Below are 18,612 nucleotides of genomic sequence, written 5' to 3' on the forward strand. Positions count from 1 at the left end.
TCATGTACAGGTTTTTTGTTTGAACATGTTTTAAATTCTCCTGGGAGTATATACCTAAGAGAATTGCTGGGTTATATGGTAATTAATTCTATGTTTGGCTTTTTGATGTTTTCATTTTTAATGCTGTGTAAAGTGCCTACGGTAATTATTCAACAAATGCTGGCTTTTATTGTCATTTTTCCTACTTTATTATCAAATTGTAAAAAGTTTTTCTAGGGGATCTATCCTTTGTTTTTTCTCTTAGATCCTACAGATAAATGCAGTAATGTACATACATTCTACTAGTAGATGTTTGATTTTTTTAAAATTTATTTTGATGTTTTGAGTACACGTTTAGGTTCTTCTAGATATTATAATACCTGGGACTGAGGAAGGGGTTGTATCATGAAATGAAAAGCTAGAGGCAACAAGCAGAGTAAACCAATGGAGAATAATGTGTTTCTACCAGGGAGGGTCAAGAAGGCATGAGGATTTCCTTTTCCTTTAAATTTGCTGCTATCAGACCTGCTTGGGTCTTGGGTGATTAGAAACTTAATGGGCTGGGACCCATTAGTAGAGTAGGAAGGAGAATTTCTATAGCTATTCAGATAGTTAAAGACTATCTTGAAAGTCTTTTTTAAAATATGCTAACTCGTAGGAGAATAAGTTATTGTTGTCTTTGACATTGTAGGAGTAGGCAGTTAGTGAAATCCTTTCAGATAGTACTCAGAAAAAGCTTCCTTTCTGTTAAACTTTCATTGACACAGCAAGGCAAAGTAGACTCTGTTCTTTGTCTTCTTTTGCTCTTTGAATCATTATATATGTGCCATTTAACCCAAGAGAGGAGTAGTAATAAGTTGGGTAACCTTATGATTCGGTGTGTCAAGTCTTTTCACTACAATCTGAGGAATCTATTAAGTTTACTTAGTCATATTCACAAATACTCTTTTTTAGAGTCGCTTCCACTTTTTTTATAGAAATGAGCAATGATTCAGAGCCTTAGGAAAAATGACGAGAATAATTTCTCTTTTTCAAACACGTGCTAATAATAATTATGTGAGTTTGTTCTTCATATTGTGTTGATCAATTCCCATGGCCTCTGAGAGAGATTAATAGCTCTTAAAGCAGACACCTGTTAAATACTAGTACATATTACTATTGGCATCCAATGAAGGAGGAAATAGGATTCTTAATCACGTGTAATACTTCACAGTGTGACCTTTTTTATACATTAAATTGTGGCAATACTTACTTGAAAATTCAAGGTTTCTTTAAGCAAATTAACTGAAATAAAATTTTGGAGGAGTTTTTTTTTACAAAAATGTTATCAAAGTGCCATGTAAAATAGAGTTTCTATCCTTCAAAATGAAGGGGCATAACTTTAGACATTGATAAAAGTCAGTCAGTCTTCTTTTGGAAGAAAGACTATCCTCTTGTCCTAAGAATGTTAATAGCTTGTCTCAGGTACCTTAAGGATATATATATAGTTCATGTAGTATTCCTGGAGGTAGCTGGCTAGAGAAGATCTAAAAATGTCTAGGGCAGCCTTGGGCAAACTATGGCCCGCGGGCCGGATCCGGCTGTTCTATCCGGTTCTCTTGCTCTCCCCTCCGCTCCTTTACTTTGAATTTATATTAGTTCACACAAACACTCCATCCATGCTTTTGTTCCGGCCCTCCGGACCAGTTTAAGAACCCATTGTGGCCCTCGAATCAAAAAGTTTGCCCACCCCTGGTAGGGTATGTAAAAGCAGGCTTCTACTTGAAGTGCACTACCTAGCAGATGAACTTCATCCTTCCATAAAGTTTACCAGCTTAAAGGTAAGGGACATACCATTTTGAGTTTTAGTCAAAATATATATAGATATAGATATAGATATAAAATATAGATAGTCTAGATTGGAAATAAGACCTGTACTGGTATCTAAACTCATTATTTACTTATTTGGCTGTTTTATCAGATCAATGATAAAAATACTTCTATTGCCCATTGGGACTCTTTTTCTAAGCTATAACTAAAGCATCCCTAGGGGCCTTTGGTAACAACCCTAAAGATCTCTATGGCACAAATATGAAAAGTTTCAAAGCCTTTATGTGGGAGTCCTAACACTGCTCTGCTGACTTATTTATTTTTGATGGTCCGCTAGGTGTCCACACCCTGGCATCCTCCAACTGTGCTCCTGGGTCATTCTCAAGAGGTCACATCTGTGTGCTGGTGTCCATCAGATTTCACAAAGGTTTGTAAACAAATCTCCATAGTTGGATTAAAAAATAGATCATAGATTTGTACGTTTTCTCAAGGTTAGTTTGAGTTACATAGATTTTCATGCTTAAATATTTAAAAGATCTAGAGGCCAACCAGTGTGTTTATATCAGCATCAGAGTCATTCCTTTCCTAAACATAGAATTAAGTTTTTAGCATAATTAAAATTAAATCTTACAAGGTAAAAAGAAAATCTAAGGTGAGAACTTGTTTGTTTTTAACTTTTCTACATATAAATGTGGTGTATTGAAGGTAACATCTTCACTGTTCTTCACAGTCCAGCTTAGATTTTCACATCCCTAAAAAATGCTTTGTGTGAAGTTTTACAGTGTTAGGCTATCTTTGATTAAACTACACAAGAAGTAGTTTCAAAATGTTCAGACACTGAAAAAAAGAAAATACTATCACTTAAATTTTTTTTTATAGTGAAAACAAATTTTAAAACCCTGAAATATAGAAAGGCCAGGAACAAACAAATCCCTAGGAGTATATGTAGGGATTTTATATAATACTAGCCCCAGTTCCACTCACTCTTCTACCCTCTACTGCCTCTAGTCTTTGGGTTATTCTAGGTTTATAGGAAATCTCAATTATGTAGAGATCTCTTCTTTCTCATTTTGACATTTGCCTATTTTACCATCTGTTTTTTATCTTCTGGGAACTTTTCATGGTCTGGTCTACTCCTGGCATCCCTCCTAGTAGCCCTGTATGACCATTTCTGTGGTCAGCTTCATGATAGACCTTTTTTTGAAATCATTACTTTAATTACCAATAATTACATTGACATTACACTAGTGACATTTGTCCTTTGAGATTCTATTTTTACAGTAAAATATCTCCTTTTAACATGAAGTTCTGTGTCATCATAGAACTTACCAAGATAGTTTTTAAATTATTCAGTTATGTCATCTGTTTGCAACCATCGTATGTTGCCCTTATCTCTACGCACAGAAAAGATTCAAAAAAGTGGCAGGGTAGTTTACCAATACTAATCTAATGACCTCCTTTTTAAAAAGTTCTTTGAAATAATTTTGTCCCTAGCATAGAGTTAGGAAGGTAAAATATGGTTTTAAAAATAAAAAGATCTGCCTTTGACACTGGAAAAATTTGTATCTAGATCTGCCACTCAATTATGGTAATCTTTGGCAAATAATTTTATTCCCATTATGTAGATGAGATTATTTAGGTACAAGTATTTTTATATTGTGAGAATTAAATAAGATAAAGAATGCAGATTGTCAAAACACACGGTAGGTGCCCTATAAATAATAACTCTTGTTAACAAACTGTAGAGTTACTAGAGATTCCAGGCATTTTTTTGTTGAGCAGTTAAATATCTGTGTCTTCTTTTGGCCTCCCATTAAGGAAAGGAAAAAGCTGCCAGTCTCTTGGGGCCAAGACTTAAGAGAACGTGTGTTCTTTTTTTTCTATCTCTTTAGTGACTGAAATAGAGAAATTATATAAACAAATGCTGGGGAACAGCTCTGGTACCAGTGGCCATTTGCCACAAGCTCTTCAAGTTGGACTTTCTCTGCCATAAAAGGCTTGGGACCAAGATCAGGAATGGTCAGATATTTTTAAAGGGGCAAAGGTTATTTTTAACTCCTTTCAGCCTAGTGAACTTGTTTTCCCAGATTACTCCTTTACCTATCTGAAGAAAAATCAAAGGATTGGTTTCATTCAGCTTGTCACAGCCTACTAGAGTCATGTACTAAGTCTGATCTTGGAAATTATCCCATTACTTTGACAATAAGCCAGAACATGCAGAATTCAGAGGAAAGTCGTTGAAATTGAATGTTGGTGGCATACACTGATTGATCATTTAAGAGAAAGAGAAAGCAAAAAGAATATCTTAATTAAATATTTTATAGTTACATAGAGGTTATAAAAATAATGACTTGCCCAACTTCTTGAGAATAAAATACACCTGGTTTATAGTAGAGCTTTAGGTTAATAAGAAATGACTGGTAACAAAAGACATGACCAGCAGAATGTATATTAAAATAAAACTAGAGAATTGACTTCTTTGGAAATCTGCAATGATTCCTCAAAGCAAGGAAGAGAAATATATGATCTTTCAGATGCCATTTTCTATATCCTGTTATATCAAACAAAATAATTTTCCAGTCTTGATGAGCCTTTAGACATACCTATTTTTTACTTTGTTGTGAATCTTTGATTAAAACTTCTTAACTCCCTTTCTGGTTCTTAGATTGCTACCTGCTCTGATGACAATACACTGAAAATCTGGCGCTTGCATAGAGGCTTAGAGGAGAAATCAGGTGATAAACTCTCCACCGTGGGTTGGGCCTCTCAGAAGAAAAAAGAGGCTAGAGCGGACCCAGGTAAGGATCTTGTACATTTTTCCTACATGTTTTATGGTTTGATTGGTTTAGTTCTGCAATACAGAGTGTTAAGCTAGAATTGATGTTTTGGTATATTTTTAAAGAAAAGCATCTTCTTAACATTCTTTTCAATAAATATTTTCTGAGTACTACTGTTTATCAGCTATATAAAATACTTCAATACACTGGTGGTTTTATTTGTAAAATATTTATTGAACACCTACTAGGCACTGTTCTAAGTTGAACAAAAGAATCATGAATATAAAATGCTAATGAAGGTTACATGTTAGTGTGAAAGGCAATAAACAAGTTAAAGAAGTAAATTATGTACTATGTCAGATAACAGCAGTGCTTAGGAAAAATGAAAGCAGGGAAGGGAGATTGGCAAAGTGTGCTATTAAAATTTTGGATTAGGTGCCCAGGGAAACCTCAGTGAAAGATGACATTTAAGTGAAGGAAGTAGCCTTGCCTGTGTTGCTCAGTGGTTGAACCAGGAGGTCACTGTTTGATTCCCGGTTAGGGCACATGCCCGGGTTGCGGGCTCAATCCCCAGTAGAGGGTGTATAGGAGGCAACAGATCAATGATTGTCATCATTGATGTTTCTGTCCCTCTATCCCTCTCCCTTCCTCTCTCTGAAATCAATAAAAACATTTTTTTAAAAAAAGAAAGTAAAATAGTGGACCATGTGGATATTTTGTCAGGCAAAACAGAAATACAAAGGCCCTGAAGCAGGAGCAGGCCTGGCATACAGGTTAGGGCAAAAGTAGGTTTACAGTTGTGAGTATGTATTAGTATTATTATTTATTAATTATTGTATTGTTTTCCATACAGACAACTATAAGCCTACTTTTGCCCCACCCTGTATTAACATACATAAATGCACCCATTTAAAGTATATAGTGTACTGGTCTTTAATATATTCAGAGTTGGGCAGTCATCAACACAGTCTAATTTTAGGGTATTTCAACACCTGAAATGAGGGTTACAATTTCTTCATATCCTTACTAACATTTGTTTTTGTTCATCTGTTTAATTTTAGCTGTCCTTGTGAGTTCAGTGAATTGGTATCCCATTGCAGTTTTGATTTGTATTTCCCTGATGGCTGATGATGATGAACATCTTTGCATGTGCTTTTGTATATTTTTATATTTTGTATATTTTCTTTGAAGAAATAACCTATGTAGATCCTTTGCCCATATTTTGATTGGGTTATTTCTCTTTTTATTGTTGAGTTATAAGAATTCTTTTTTTTTTTTTTAATATATTTCATTGATTTTTTACAGAGAGGAAGGGAGAAGGATAGAGAGTTAGAAACATTGATGAGAGAGAAACATTGATCAGCTGCCTCCTGCACACCTCCTACTGGGGATGTGCCCACAACCAAGGTACATGCCCTTGACTGGAATCGAACCTGGGACCTTTCAGTCCATAGGCCGATGCTCTATCCACTGAGCCAAACCAGTTAGGGCGAGTTATAAGCATTCTTTATATATTATGGATATATTCCTTGTCATATAATAATTTTCAAATCTGTTTTTCTTATTCTGTAGGGTTGTTTTTTTTTCCACTTTCTTGGTGGTGTCCTTCAACACACAAAAATTTCTAACTTTGATGAAGTACAATTTATCTCTCTTTTCTTTCATCATTTGTGTTTTTGATGCTGTATCCCAGAAGCCATTGCCTATCCTAAGTTCACAAGGATTTACTCCTATGTTTTTCTTCTAGCTAGGATTTGTTTTATTTTAAAACCTGTCCATTTTGTATTATTTTTGTGTACAATGTGAGGCAAGGATCCAAATTCATTCTTTTGCTTGTGGATATCTAGTTTTTTCTCAGTATCGTTTATTTTAAAGAGACTATTCATTACCCCATTGAATTGTTTTTCCATCCTTGCCAAAAATCAAATGACTATAAATGTAAGGCTTTGTTTCTGGACTCTCAATTTTATTTCATTGATCTATATGTCTGTTCTTATGCCAGTACCACATTGTCTTGATTACTGTAGCTTTGTAGTAGGTTTTGAAATGGGAAAGTCTAAGTCTCCAATTTTCTTCTTTTTCAAGATTTTTTTTTTTTTTTTTTTTTTACTATTATGGTTCTCTCTTATTTCTATACAAATTTTAGGACCAGTTTGTCAATTTTTGCAAAATAGCTCTCTGGGCCCTAGCCAGTTTGGCTCAGTAGATAGAGCGTCGGAGTGTCGACCAAGGGTCCCAGATTTGATGCCTGTCAAGGGCATGTAACTTGGTTGCAGGCTCCTCCCCGGCTCGGGCTTTAGTCGGGACTCGTGCAGGAGGCAACCAATCGATGTGTTTCTCTCTACATTGATATTTCTCTCTGTCTTTCCCTCTCTTCCACTCTCTCTAAAAGTCCATGGAAAAATATCCTCGGGTTTGGATTAACAAAAAAACAACAAAAAATAGTTCTCTGGGATTTTGATAGGGATTGCATTGAATGTGTAGATCAGTTTTATTAGTATTGTCATGTTAATAATATTGTCTTCTGATCCATGAATATGGGATGTCTATCTGCTGCCTTGTCTTTATATGGACTTTTCTCTCCCTAATTTTAGAAAACAAAAGAGAAGAATCATATGAGGAAAGGGCTATCAGTATTTCTACCATTCATATATAATTTTAACATTTTGAGGGTTTTTCTATTTTTTCCTTTATCCACAGAGATTCTTAACAGAGTCATAGTAATATTGTATATATGTTTGTATTTCTTGGGGATTTTTTCCACTGAATGTGCTCTTCTAAGCACCTTCTATGTTATCTTTTTAACAAAACATGTAAAATAGTCCACTATTCTCTTTTAGTTAGACACTTTGTTCTCAATATTATGTGAAATTTTTTTCTGAATTTAGGGTCCCCCCCCCTTCCATTAAAATAAATTCCCAGTGGTGGAATTCTGTGTCAATGGGTATAACCATTTTAAGATGAAAAGTACGTTGCTTTTAACATTATATTTAGTGTGTCATTAATTATTCTTACTTTCGGAAGCTAAGTCACACAAAAAGTTCCCTATATGGACCAAATTTGGACCATCATAATAACAACATATAGCCATTATTGAGTACTAGCACAGTTGTTTTAAGGACCTACTTGAATATCTCATTTAATTCCCAAAATAACTAAAACTGAAGCTCAAGGAAGTTAAGACTTGTCTAAGATAACATAGCTGTGAAGTTGAAGTACAACCAGAGTTCAAAGCTTGCAGTCTGATTCTAGAGCAGGGGTGGGCAAACTTTTTGACTCGAGGGCCACAATGGATTCTTAAACTGGACCGGAGGGCTGGAACAAAAGCATGGATGGAGTGTTTGTGTGAACTAATATAAATTCAAAGTAAAAGAGCAGAGGGGAGAGCAAGAGAACCGGATAGAACAGCCGGATCCAGCCCGCGGGCCGTAGTTTGCCCAAGGCTGTTCTAGAGCATATACTTGGAAACACTGCAGTATTGCCTTCCTTAGAAGCCCACACAGCAAAGCTAAGTTCAAGTTAAGACCAGACAAGGACTTATACCTAGATTTCTCTTATTTCTGGGTGATGCTGGAGTTACTCTGAAGAGCACTACAGGGTAACAACCTGACATGAGTGCCAAAGGCCGTCACACTAGCCATTAAACCCTGTAATCCACCATTCAGCAGCAGACTGGCTGCTGCTAATCACACTGCCATTTTGAAAATTATGTTCCTCTGCTTTCCCAAGCTTCTAAAGGCCACCCCAACTTCTCTTGCTATCCTGGACTGCATATCTTCTCTCTGGCCCTTTTAACACACCAGCTGAAAGGCTTTAAATCCCAAGACCCTCTGCCCTACTTTTCCCAGCCAGTACCTGCTCTGTGGCTTACTATTATTTCACTATTTCAGCCAGAGATCTGACAAGGCCAATGCTTCTCAACCCTGGCTGTGCATCAGAACCACTTGTGGAGTTTTTTAAACGTTTGAGCGTCCCAGCGATTGTTCACTATGTCTGGAGTGGAGGCCAAGTACCTGTATTTTTATAAAACTCCAAGTAAGTCTGGTATGCAGCCAGGATTGAGAACCTCTGGTCGAGGCATTATTGAGTACAAAGATGATTATCCTTATCTTGAAGAGAAGGAAAACTTACCTGTTCTATCTTAAGTGCTTGCTGCAGTCTCAAAAGTCAGCAGAATACTTACAAAGATTTTTTTTCTTAATGCCTGGAACCTCACCCTCATCCCTCTCAGCAGTCATGAGATTTAACAAACATTGTTTAATAATTCCTGACTAGCTACGTTTTAGGCACTGAACTAAAAATGACTAAAGCATCATCACCCACCCTCTAGGTCCTTGCAGTTTAGTCCAGGAGGTAGATTAAAAAAAAAAAAAAAAAGCTATATTGTACATTCTAAACATCACTCCTAGCTGTATAAACAAAAGGCTCTGAAAACGCATTTCCTATGGGAGAGAGGGAAAGAAGTTTGTGAATTCCATGCAATTGTCATCAGAGCCTGGAAACGTGAGGAGAATTTTTGCCTGGCAAAGAAGGGGCAAAGTTGGCAAGAAAACCGCATAAATAAAGACCGAGATGTGACAGTGCACAGCTTGTTCAGGAAGCAGTGAGTAGTCAGTCTCCTGTAACAGGATCCTAAAGTAGCATAGTATGTGATAAGGCTGAAAAGGTAGAGTCAAGCCAGATGGCATACCCTTATGTAGAAAGAAGCTACAAATTAACTGATTATTGTAAGCTTTTCCATAATTTCTCGAAGGAACTAAATGTTAGGAAGCTTTTAGAGCAGTGGTTCTCAACCTTTCTAATGCTGCGACCCTTTAATACAGTTCCTCGTGACCCACAGGTTGAGAACCGCTAGCAGGGTCACCTAAGACCATCGGAAAACACAGATATTTACATTACGACCCACAGGTTGAGAACCACTAGCAGGGTCGCCTAAGACCATCGGAAAACACAGATATTTACATTATGATTCATAACAGTAGCAAAATTACAGTTATGAAGTAGCAACAAAAATGATTTTATGGTTGGGGGTCACCATAACATGAGGAACTGTATTAAAGGGTTGCGGCATTAGAAAGGTTGAGAACCACTGCTTTAGAGCAATAACCCAGTCTATACTATGTCATCAGACCTCATGAAGTGTTTAAGGTTAATAGGGGTTGATTCACTTAAGTAGATGAAGTACTAAATGGTATGTCATATTTGAATCTATAGGCCAATAAGATGAGATACTATCCAGCTGGTAAAAAAAAAAAAAAAAAAAAGTAATGTTTCTAAGTGTACTTTCATGAAAAGATATAAAGAGAAAAAGATGTACTGTTCAGAGAAAAGAGCAAATTGCAGAACATGTGTGTTTAATAATCCCTTGTGGTCTTTTTAAGGTATATACATATACCTTTGTGCTAGTAATAAGCACATAGAAAATTGAGGAATGCACATAAGAGTGAAATGAGAAGGTTGAAAAGAGGATTTTTATTTCATAATCTAATTACAGTTAAAAATAAAGGATTTGAATTTGACCCAGAGTTTAACTTCTGTTAAGCTTCAAAGTTAACAAAAACTTATCTTTGACCCCCATGGTTTACTCCTTTCTTCATTATAACATCTTGAAGGAAAAAGAAATGCTCCAGTTTTCCACCCTATCAGATTTCCCGCCGATCTTTAATAAACACTTCAGGTGTTTGCCACTCAAGTAACAGAAACTTATGTACTTGCTTTGTCCCTGGCCCAGCTTTTCCTTCTCCCCTAATCCTGCCTATGAATCTTCGTGTTGTAAGACTCATACTTTTAGAACTTTCTGCCCTAAACATACATTTCATCCCATTTTCATGAAACTAATAACTGCAGGGCTATGCAGTGACTGTTGACTTGCACTGAGGAGTGAAGCAAATGAAAGGTTTCTTTCCTTTTGAAATAAAGACTGTAATCAAGCTCTAGAGCAGGAATGTGAGACCTATCACCAGTAGTTCCATGGACAGGTCCGTATCTCTAGTTCCCCTTCTATAGTACATTATAACAAAACGGGGTTTTCTAGTAATGATCTTTATTGAAGGTGCAGTATCATTTTGGCCATTTCTAAACACACAGTTGATGAGAAAAGTTTGGGCAAAATTCAATTTGTAGAATTTCTCTATCTTAACACATTGCAGACGGATCACGAGAATTCTCGCTTCGTATTACACAGTGTTTTACAAAGTATCATACTTTAAAAAGATATTAGTTTGTAAGAACATGTAATAAATAACTTCAAAATGCAATGGGTATTTAATTTTAAAGCGTCCCTTTAACATTTATGTAAAACGGTATTTGTACTCGCTCAATAGAAACTTATCTGGCCACTGGGTAAAGGTAGCAGTAAAACTACTGGTCCGCAATGTGATAAGGCAAGGTAGCTTGAGAAGTGAAAAGCACAGCGTAAAATGCACAGAGTAACTAAATGACTGAAATTAGTGAATTTTTATTCCAAATAAAAGATTGTATTTTTATGTCAGCCCATTCTAAATTCAGTTGCATATAAATGCAATTCAATAATTAAACTGAGTTAAATATCAGAGTTATGATTCAAAGACTTAGTGACTAAGAAATAGGTGACCTTTTCTTATTATTTGAAGACAGAAACACTACACCAGAAATCTAGCAAGCTCAGGAAAAAAGTGAGAAAATATAGTGTTGTCTTGTGGTGGGCCTGAGGGGGAAGATACGTGAAATTTATAAGAATTTGCCTGAAATACTTGCCATTGCCTGTAAACAAGTGCCAGGACATATAGAAAAAAGTTCTATCCACTGCTTCATGTGCTTTACAGAGAGCAAGCATTGAGTTTCTGAAATGTTCTTTGGCATATTTTGGCTTGTGGAGTAGAGTAGCCATGTGTAAATTATGGTGGAAAACCACATGAGGCCTGGTAACCTTAAGTAATTGATGGAATTCTTGTGGAAATTAAAAACGATCTCTAGCCCTGGCCGGGTAGCTCAGTTGATTAGAGCACATTTCCCGTATACCAAGGCTGCGGGTTCAATCTCTGGTTATAGCACATACAAGAGTCAATCAATGAATGCATAAATAGGAGGAACAATAAATCGATGTCTGTCAATCTCTCTCCCTCTCCCTCCCTTCCTCTCTCTAAAATCAATAAATTTTTTAAAAAATTACTTTTAAAAAACTATGTTTGAACTAATAAGGAAACTGAGGCAGAGAAGGTAAGGGATTGTTTCTCAAGTCACATAGTAAATGGTTGTGCCTGATTTTAGACCTGTGCACTCTTATTTGACAGCTCCTTTCTGCCCTAACATTGCTCAGAAGTATATATAGGAATGCTAATGGCAACTTTACTTATGAAGACAAAATATCATTAGCAACCTAAATGTTTTACTGTTACTTTAGAATACTTTGTAGCTATTAAAAGTTATATAAATCTGTATTAATGTAGGAAATGTTCATACTATGTTAAGAAGCACGTTACTAAATAGTATATACATTAGTCCCTTTTTTAGAGAAAAAAATTTAAAGTGTATAGTATATATTACATGCACAAGTAAAGGAAAAAAACACTAAAAGTGGTTCACCTGGATGCTTTTAATCCCGCCCCCCCCCGAATTTTCTAGATTTTTATAAGTATATGTTTTACCATGGGGTAGTTGTGAGGCTGGCAGTTAGGAAAGGGGAAGGAAAATGCTAAGAGGATGTGGTAAGAATCAAATGATTTATGTGATCAACTCACTAGGAAATCAACCCCTGGATGGTTAAGTTAGCTGTCATTTTCCTTGATGCTAATTCAGGGATTTTGTTTGGCTTTCACTTCTGATTTTTGTGACCCTCTTTTCTTTTTCAGTAACAGTGACAGGTAGCCAGAGTACTCCTGCCAAAGCCCCCAGAGTGAAGAGCAGTCCATCCAGTTCCTCCCCTTCCTCAGCATCTTGTGCTCCAAGCTGTGCTGGAGACCTCCCTCTTCCTTCAAATACTCCCACATTTTCTATTAAAAACTCTCCTGGCAAGACCCGGTCTCCGATTAGCAGAAGAGGCTCCATCTCCTCGATCTCTCCCAAGCCACCTTCATCTTTCAAGATGTCCATTAGAAATTGGATGACCCAAACACCTTCCTCATCACCCCCCATCACTCCACCTGCTTGTGAGACAAAGATCACATCTCCAAGAAAAGCCCTCATTCCTGTGAGCCTGAAATCATCCCAAGCAGTGGCTTGCTCTGAGTCTAGAAATAGGGTAAAGAGGAGGCTAGACTCAAGTTGTCTGGAGAATGTGAAACAAAAGTGTGTGAAGAGTTGCAGCTGTGTGACTGAGCTTGATGACCCTGTTGAAAAGCTTCATTTGGATCTGTGCTGCCTTACTGGTAACCAGGAAGACCTTGGTAAAGACTCTCTAGGTCCTACCAAATCAAGCAAGATTGAAGGAGCCAGTATGAGTGTGTCAGAGCCTCCTTCTCCTGCCAGTCCTTATGCTTCAGAAGGCTGTGGGACACTGCCTCTTCCTTTGGGATCTTGTGGAGAAGGGTCTGAATTGGTGGGCAAAGAGAATAGCTCCCCAGAGAATAAAAACTGGTTATTGGCCATGGCAGCCAAACGGAAGGCTGAAAATTCGTCACCACGAAGTCCATCATCCCAGACTTCCAATTCCCGGAGACAGAGCGGAAAGACTTCTCCAGGCCCGGTAAGCAGTGGAGGGAAGATGCATTTCCTAATTTGAACAGGGCAGGTACAGATTCCTTCTCAGAAGTCAGGATACTTTTTTTTTTTTTTTTTAAGTAAATCTAGTTATTTTAGGGTTGCCAGACTTAGCATATAAGTATACAGGACAAATTTATACCAAATCTGTACATATTTATACCGAAAAGTTATTTGTTTGTTTGAAATTCAAATGTAACTGTGTGTGCTGTATTTTTATCTTGTAACCCTATTTATTCCTTAAAATCACTTCTGTCAAGGTCCATGCCCCTCAACCCTGTTGCCTGATTCATCAAAGCCGCCTCATCCTCCAGGATATCAATTCAAAAATATCTTCCCTGTCCTTTGACATTATTTCCTCCCTGCCCCCTTTTTTTCTTATTTCCCCCACCCCCAAACCCTTGGCAACACCTTTTTATAGACACCCTCCCCGTTTTACAGATAAGCCGTCCTCCATTGGCAAGTTGCCAATATCCATAAATAGATTACCAGTTTGTAATTACAGTTTATGATTATTTAAAACCAGAGGCCTGGTGCACGAAATTCATGCATGGGAGTGGGGGGGTCCCCCTCAGCCCAGCCTGCACCCTCTCCAATCTGGGATCCCTTGAGGGATGTCCGACTGCCCTCTCACAATCCAGGACTGCTGGCTCCAAACTGCTTGCCTGCCTGCCTTCCTGATTGCCCCTCACCGCTTCTGCCTGCCAGCCTGATTACCCCCTAACCACTCCCCTGCCAGCCTGATTGATGCCTAACTGCTCTCCTGCCAGCCCGATTGCCCCTAACTGCCCTCCCCTGCTGGCCTGGTCACCTCTAACTGCCCTCCCCTACAGGCCTGGTCCCCCCCAACTGCCCTCCCCTGCAGGTCTGGGTCCCCCCCAACTGCCCTCTCTTGCTGGCCTGGTCTCCTCCAACTGCCCTCCTCTGCTGGCCTGGTCACCCCCAACTGCCCTTCCCTGTAGGCCATCTTGTGACAGCCATCTTGTGTCCACATGGGGGCAGCCATCTTTGACCACATGGGGGCGGCCATCTTGTGTCTTAGAGTGACAGTCAATTTGCATATTACTCTTTTATTAGGTAGGATAAAGTCAAACTTAGTTATCTGCAAAGCAGTTTAAGTGCAGAATCCTTTTAGATTTTAATGATTATTCCTAATCTCTTATAGTCATCTTGCTCACATCAATTTTTGTCAACTCACATGTATCTACACTTTTTTAAACATTCAGCTTAGCTTTACTTATCTCTTTAGGGCTCATATTTAATTGGTTGATATACTATTTAAGTTTGATAATTTCAAAAACAGATACTGCTGATTTATGAACCTTAAAAAGCAGTGACTCATAATGGTGGAGGCAGAAGTAGCTGTGAGCATTAGGTGAGCTGTGGGCACCAATCAAAGGGAATAAAGATTCTGTTAACCAGTTTGTAAGTTAAGGGGAGGTGAGTTAAGGAATTTTCTGCTGTAGTTCATGGTAGCTCTTGCTCTGTGTTAAGAAGGTGTGGTAGAATGATTAAAATCCAATCTAGGAATCATGATCAGCAACATCTGCCCTTTTATTATTTTGTATTATTATTATTTTGTTAATCCACACTCGAGGATATGTCTATTAATTTTAAGGGAGGGGGAGAAAGAAAAAGAAACATCAATCAGTTGCCTCTTGTATATGCCCCAACTGGGGATCAAACCCAAAACCTTTGGTGTACAGGACAGTGCTCCAACCAACAGAGCCACCCGGCTGGGCTACATCTGCCCTTTTAAAAGATAGAAGCTGGATATCTTAGGCCAGGTCAGTAAATGTTTATATCACCCACCTACTATCATGAAGCCTATCCCATATTTTAGGAGTAAACTAGAAATATTTTAAAGATTCTTTGAACACAAACTCCAGTTAAACCTTGCAACAGAACTTTTTTTTTTTTTTAATGCTATAAGGAGTTTTTCCTTTTCATTATCATCACTATATCTGTTTTTGCCCCTAGCCAAAATTTCTGTTAAGACAGAAAGGGGGAGGGAAAGGAAAATTGAAAGAATGAATTATTTCAGGCAAGGTCACCTTTCCTTAGGAGAAGACAGGGGGTCTATCAAGCAGATGTGCCTCCCTGGTACTGATCAGGAAATTCCAGATTGACCGGTTAAAGGTACATTACTGGGAGAGGCTGAAACTGCAAATAGATTATGTATTGCTAGTTGTAGTTTGCTGCGGTGGAGCTTAGCACATGTGACTCCATTTTGGGCCAGTTGTCTCTTTAACACTGGTTTTATTTTTTCAATCTTAGAAGCTAAAGTTTCTTTAAAAGAATTTTTCTTTATGTGACAACAATGTAGACTTCTTTAGAAGAGAGTAGCAGCTGTCATTTGAATACCTGTCTTGTTTGTAAATTTGGGAGGGTCATTTACTCATTTCGAAGAGGATGGTAATTTTAATTGCTTTGGTTCCTGTTAGGAAGTTTAACTGGTAAATATTTTCTGTTCACAAGAAAAGCCCCTGCCTTCATTCCTTACATAATGTCTATTAAGTTTTTGCTATATTCAGTACAAATCAACCAAAAGAGGCATTATCATCCAACTATTTGGATCAAATTTCTAGACACCCTATTTAAAATATCTGTTAATGATAACTTGCTTGAGTAGCAGCTGGACTTTTTCTTACAAAATGTCTGAAATCTAATCTTTCTTCTTCTAGGTCACTATTACTCCCAACTCCATGAGGAAAATTTGTACATACTTCCATAGAAAGTCCCAAGATGACTACTGTAGTCCTGAACAGTCAACAGAATTATAGATCCTAATCTGAGTAAGTTAACTGAACTTTGGCCCATTAAAACAAGATAAAAATACAACAGAGTGACTCTATAACTCTGGTCTTTAAGAAAACTACCATTTTTTTTTTTTTTCATTTTTAGAGACAATCCTTTCAACTGAAATTTACCTAGTCTGGTTCTACTACCGTAATGTATATGCAGCTTCCTCACGGTGAATGCTGTGTTTAAATTTCATAAACATTTTCAATTAAGTAGTCTTCACTTTTTTAATCATGCATCTTCTCTATAATAATGACATCCCAGACTATAGAGGTGAAAAACAAGACTTGTCTCTTGTTACCCTGAGACTTTCTATGCACAGTTTCAAGTATCTGCGGCCATAGCAGGAGGCCTGTCTGTGAAGGCCCACTGCTAAAGAAGTCTTCTGTTGAAGACCCCTGGATCTGTGCTGCCTCAAGCTAATATACTTGCATTTAAAATATATAATCTTTTCACTATACTTTTGGTGTTTTTTTTAAGTATGTGTAAAAATGTTATGTTCAGATAAGTACATTTACATTGATTTAGCATGTGATTCAATGATACAGTCCCTGTAGTTAAAATCATCTTTATTTTAAAAACAGTCAACTCTTTGGAGAAAGTAGAACAACACTAGAAACCTTTGTCTTTTTTCTCCAAAATATATCTCCTACACAAGATTTAAGTTCCCCATATTTTTGCTACACAATCTACTATGTTACCAACTCAACATCATGTTCTATAAGAGGTTGTGATTTTTGCCATTTACAAGAGGAGATGTTTATAAACTCAGTAGTTATACACTGAAGCTGGGGTTTGAATTTAGTCCTCAGTTCTCCAGGTGCTGCATCTTAAAAAAAAAAAAAAAGGGTCATCAGATTTTAAGAAAAAGTAAGTTTCTTATTGATACTTTTATAAAAGAAGGTAGCTCTGAGCTGAAAATCCGGAACCTCAAAAATAAATCTTGGCTTTAACTTGCTTTTTTGGCTTCTCTTCATATACATAAAAAGCAATGGCCTTCTAATATAGCCCTGAGTCAAAAAGTCATCGAATTTTTTGTAGATATTTAATATAAAGTGTATAGACTAATTCTAAGTTATAATGTGCAAAGTATTTTGAACATTAATCAATAGTTACATATCGATCATCTTGAGATGAACTATTGTTTTATATTTTCCCCCGTCATAACCTCATAGAAACAAGCTTCATGTAGTTTCTATGTGCTAAATTGTCCTTGCAAGGGAGTCCCTTTCCAATCATGAAACTTGACTCATTTTATCCATATATCTGAGGACTATGGAGACTTCATTCATATATTTGTGTTAATTTTCAAGTCTATTCTTAATGATAAGTCTTTAATTCCTCTGATTCTTGTAAGTTAAGCTTGTCTCTGCAAAGGTCAATTAATAATGGGTTCTCTTGGTTTTATCCGAGGAGAAAAATAAGGGAAGCTATAAAATTGTCATTTCAAAGCAAAGCACGCCCTAGTATTAACTGAATTTTTAGGAACTCTACACATATTTGTTTTTTATTTTTGAGTATTAGACTGTGGGTTTATGACCAATACTTGCAGGTAATGCTGTCTATCCATCTTTTTATTTGAAAGCCAGTAGAGAAAATAACCCTTGAAAAAGAAAAGAATAACTAAAATAGATGATTTTGTTCTTTGTATTCCTGCACAACTCCTGACAGCTCTACTGAGTGAAATTGGGGTAAATGTGGCTGTCAGAAGCTATTGAGAAGCTGCTGGGTATAACATGTCTCACTTGGAAAACTAGTACTTCAAATGGGTGCCAAAGGTCAAATGTAATGAGATAATTATCCCTGTTTGTGTCAATGTCATTCTTTGAGCTGATCCTGAATAATAAAGCCTTTTACCTTATCTGATGTCCTCTTCTGAGCTTTTTGCATTAATTTGAAGCATGCTACACAAAAGAACTATAGTAGTAATCAAGAATCCTTTCTACTTGTTCATTGAATAAAAGTTATTCAAGGATATGATCTAGGTCAAGCTGAAAGAGGTTTTGTTTTAATAAAATACATTTTGTGCCCTAGCCAGTTTGGCTTAGTAGTTAGAGCATCGGCCCAGGGACTCAACTGGGGTTTGATTCTGTGTAGGGGTGAGTCGCGTACCTGGGTTGCAGGCTCGGGAGGCAACCAATTGCTGTGTCTCACATCGATGTTTCTCCCCCTCCCTTCCACTCTCTTTAAAAAAAAAAAAAACCAATGGAAAAAATATCCTCGGTGAGGATTAACATAAATAAATAAATACATCTTGCTTGATCAGACCTTGAGCACTACGATGGCTTGGATTACTTGATGAAGGAGGGTGGAGTGATGTAGTTTTTTTCTAAACAAGTATTTCCAGCCCAAGCTTTACCATTTGAATACACTCAGAGCACTATTGCTACGTTGCTGGATTAGTTTCCTTTTGGCTGTTTTAACACAGGCCCTTAATTTACTTTTTTGAGGGTTCACTAATTAATCCTTTAAAATGTCTCTTTTAATCTTGGCTGCACATTTAACTGATGAAAATCAAGACCATCTGTAGCTAACCCTGTTGGACTGGCAGAGGGTGGGTTCAGCCCAT

General features: G+C 37.2%; 1 protein-coding gene across 2 annotated transcripts in view; it reads left to right on the forward strand.

The window, feature by feature from the left end:
* The window catches only part of DTL (denticleless E3 ubiquitin protein ligase homolog), a gene marked incomplete at its 5' end in the record, with an annotated part of 41,216 nt that extends 24,343 nt beyond the window's left edge, over positions 1–16,873 (forward strand). For both annotated transcript variants that reach the window (XM_080648064.1, XM_080648065.1), the window contains 4 exons: positions 2,126–2,215; positions 4,454–4,586; positions 12,395–13,227; positions 15,926–16,873. In XM_080648064.1, the coding sequence (XP_080504190.1) occupies positions 2,126–2,215; positions 4,454–4,586; positions 12,395–13,227; positions 15,926–16,024 (1,155 nt within the window). In that variant the 3' untranslated portion in view covers positions 16,025–16,873. The remainder of the gene's footprint in view (positions 1–2,125; positions 2,216–4,453; positions 4,587–12,394; positions 13,228–15,925) is intronic.
* Positions 16,874–18,612: the final 1,739 nt, after the last annotated feature.

Source organism: Plecotus auritus, assembly GCF_963455305.1.
Source record: "Plecotus auritus genome assembly, chromosome: 12".
Taxonomy (NCBI): Eukaryota; Metazoa; Chordata; class Mammalia; order Chiroptera; family Vespertilionidae; genus Plecotus; species Plecotus auritus.